Genomic DNA, 2,675 nt, shown 5'->3' on the forward strand with positions numbered 1-2,675 from the left:
AACCACAGCACCTGAGCCTGACTGCTTTGTTGAAGCAGCCACTTAAAGAACTGAGCTAAGGGGCAGGCCCCCTTAAATTACTTTTTCAAATGTTTGCATTATTATTCTGAGAATCTAAAGTAAAGCTTCATTAAAGAAAAGAAACTGGACCCTGAAGAAGAATTAATTTTATAAGAAAAAGGGATGAACCTCATTTGCTACAGAACAACTTGGTTATGATGTCAACAACTGTTTTTCAAAGCAGCATGATAGTCTACCCTCAATTACCCAAGGAGAGAAAATATTAGCACTCATACCCTGATGCCAAGCATCTCTCTTCCAGCAAGCTTTGCCAGACACCCTGCTCGAATCCCCAACCCGCTCTGAATTAGATGTTCTTTTATAGCCCCACACCACTGTCATCACTTCCTGTAGCATCACTCAGACTCTAAGCATAGTATTCTTATCTCTTCAGAGACCTCCTCAATAACTTAGTATTATTCACCAACCTTAGAACATTTATTATTGGTTGAAAAAATATTATTTTAAAAATAATATTTTTATTCATGTCCCTTATTTGCCAGCTGCAAAATTCCCTCTCAGTCTAAAGTCATTTCTCAGGTGATTTGGACCCTATGCCAATATTTACAGACATAATACTTGCTGAAAAGGACCTCCACTCTAAAATAAATAACCAAAAAAATCAATGCATGCCTGGTTCAGTCTTCAGACGTTGCCTAGGTTGTTGTCCCCCCATTAGTAAAGCACTCTAATACTAATGCTCTAGAACAATCTAGAACAGAGATGCTAATAATAACCATCAATATATTAAGCACTGCATGCTCTGCACTTTATAAATAGCTCTTTATTTCTATTCTCCTGCTGGGGAGACGGCTCAGTAGAATAAGCGCTTCCCTGGCAAGCACCAGGGCTTGAGTTCAATCCCCGGTTCCGCAAAAAAGAATCACTATGAGTCCAATTTATGTAGTGAGACTCTTAGATCCTATACCAAAAAAAAAAAAAAAAAAAAAAAAAAAAGTCTATTCTCCATTAGTACATAATTATTTATATTTTTAGTTTCTATAATGCCTGGTGATGCCTATAATTACTCCATGATGCGCTCCTTCTAATACCTCTAACTCCATTTAAACTCCTAGAAGATTGATATACATATTTTTCTTCATTTAATTTTTAAAATCAATGTTCTCCTCGATGTATTTTTGTTTTTTATTTCCATTCCAACAGCCATTTATAATGAACATTATCTGCCAATGCCTGAGTAAAGATTATCTACGGAATTGTGGCCTTTTAACATGTATTTTCTCTACCGTCTTCTACATCCCCCGTTTGAGACGCGTTGAAAAACGTATCAGCTCAAGTCAGGTCCTGTACTAAAAAAAAGTGTGAATACACAGAAACATTCAGCATGTAAACACACGGTTACAGCAGATTAGTCGATCACAGGCACTAAGTCAATATTTGCGTTTTACAAGAGTTTCACAAACATTTCTCAAAAAGGGATTCTGGGGAGAGAAGTTAAAACCAGGCACACGAGTAGCCGGCCTCGAAAAAAAATTTTTAAAAAACAATGAACTAAATGACCGTGTCTACGTGTCCAACAGCGCAGAACCCCGAGGCTGCGGCACAGCCGTTCCATATGCTGCACGGCACCTCCCGCTTCCTAAACAAATCGGTTCCCGAGGGCGGAAGCCACCTTCCAGGCCATTCACCGGCGCCGGGGCGATGCGCTACGTTCCCCAGTGCGGCCCCCGAAGGAGTCCGGCCCGCGGCGGGCTCCAGGATCCAAGCGGACGCCGACAGGCTGGGCTCCCCGCCGAACAGCGACGAGGTCCCAGCGCGGCCCCGCCACCTACCTTCGTCGTAGTTATAGCCTCGGACATTCCGATGCCGGGCCATGACGGCAGACAGGACGTTTGCCACAGCCGCTTCCAAACTACTCAGTTCAGACACTGCGAAGGCGCCAACCTCGACCCGGAGACCAGATGCGCGCCATCTTGGCTTCCGGCAGGCCGCTGGGAGGGGAGACTGCGCACGCGCGACGTCTCACCCGCGCACGGCGCGACGGCAGCCTCTCAGGGTCACAGAGCGCCTCCCAGCTACGCATGCGCACTCCTGCGCGCGGTAGGGGCGGGGCGTGTGCGGTGTGCCTGGGTTAAGGGCTCGGGGATTGAACCGGATGTTAAAATCCAGAGATTACACCACCTACGATTTAATGGTGTGGGAGCGGATATCCTAGACCCAGGCCGGCATTCTACACTGTTTTCTGGATTTGATTTCTGATAATCTAGAAAAATTGTCTGTGTGCTCAATGAAAACAGACATTTCATTATCAGACTTTGATTTCTGATGCCTATTTGGGTACGCAATAGTCATTCAACAAATTTATATGAACGTGGTGTAAGACATAGTTTACACTTTAGCGAGAAGACAAGGTTTTTAGACAAGCAAACAAACAAAAAACAAAGAAAGAAAAAGAAACAAGCAGACATGGTTAAGTTTAGAATCCAGCCACAGTAAGTCACCATGCTTTTGTACGGCTTCATGAATGAGCCCAACCCAGCGTTAGTAGCGTTAATAACTCACAGCCCTTAGCTGTATACAGTTGCAGCAACATTATGAAGTATTCATTAGCTTTCATTGATCACGTAGGCATGTGTAGGGTGCTAACACTACAA

The 2,675-nt window shown here is 43.9% G+C and overlaps 1 protein-coding gene across 2 annotated transcripts in view; it reads right to left on the reverse strand.

The window, feature by feature from the left end:
• The window catches only part of Hbs1l (HBS1 like translational GTPase), a 95,911-nt gene extending 93,835 nt beyond the window's left edge, over nucleotides 1-2,076 (reverse strand). Inside the window, exon 1 of one of the 2 annotated variants that reach the window (XM_004628568.2) lies at nucleotides 1,854-2,076. In XM_004628568.2, the coding sequence (XP_004628625.1) occupies nucleotides 1,854-1,896 (43 nt within the window). In that variant the 5' untranslated portion in view covers nucleotides 1,897-2,076. The remainder of the gene's footprint in view (nucleotides 1-1,853) is intronic. The other variant, XM_023712177.1, reaches the window with a different exon arrangement.
• Nucleotides 2,077-2,675: the final 599 nt, after the last annotated feature.

This window comes from Octodon degus, unplaced genomic scaffold (genome assembly GCF_000260255.1).
Source record: "Octodon degus isolate 3935 unplaced genomic scaffold, OctDeg1.0 scaffold00024, whole genome shotgun sequence".
Classification (NCBI taxonomy): Eukaryota; Metazoa; Chordata; class Mammalia; order Rodentia; family Octodontidae; genus Octodon; species Octodon degus.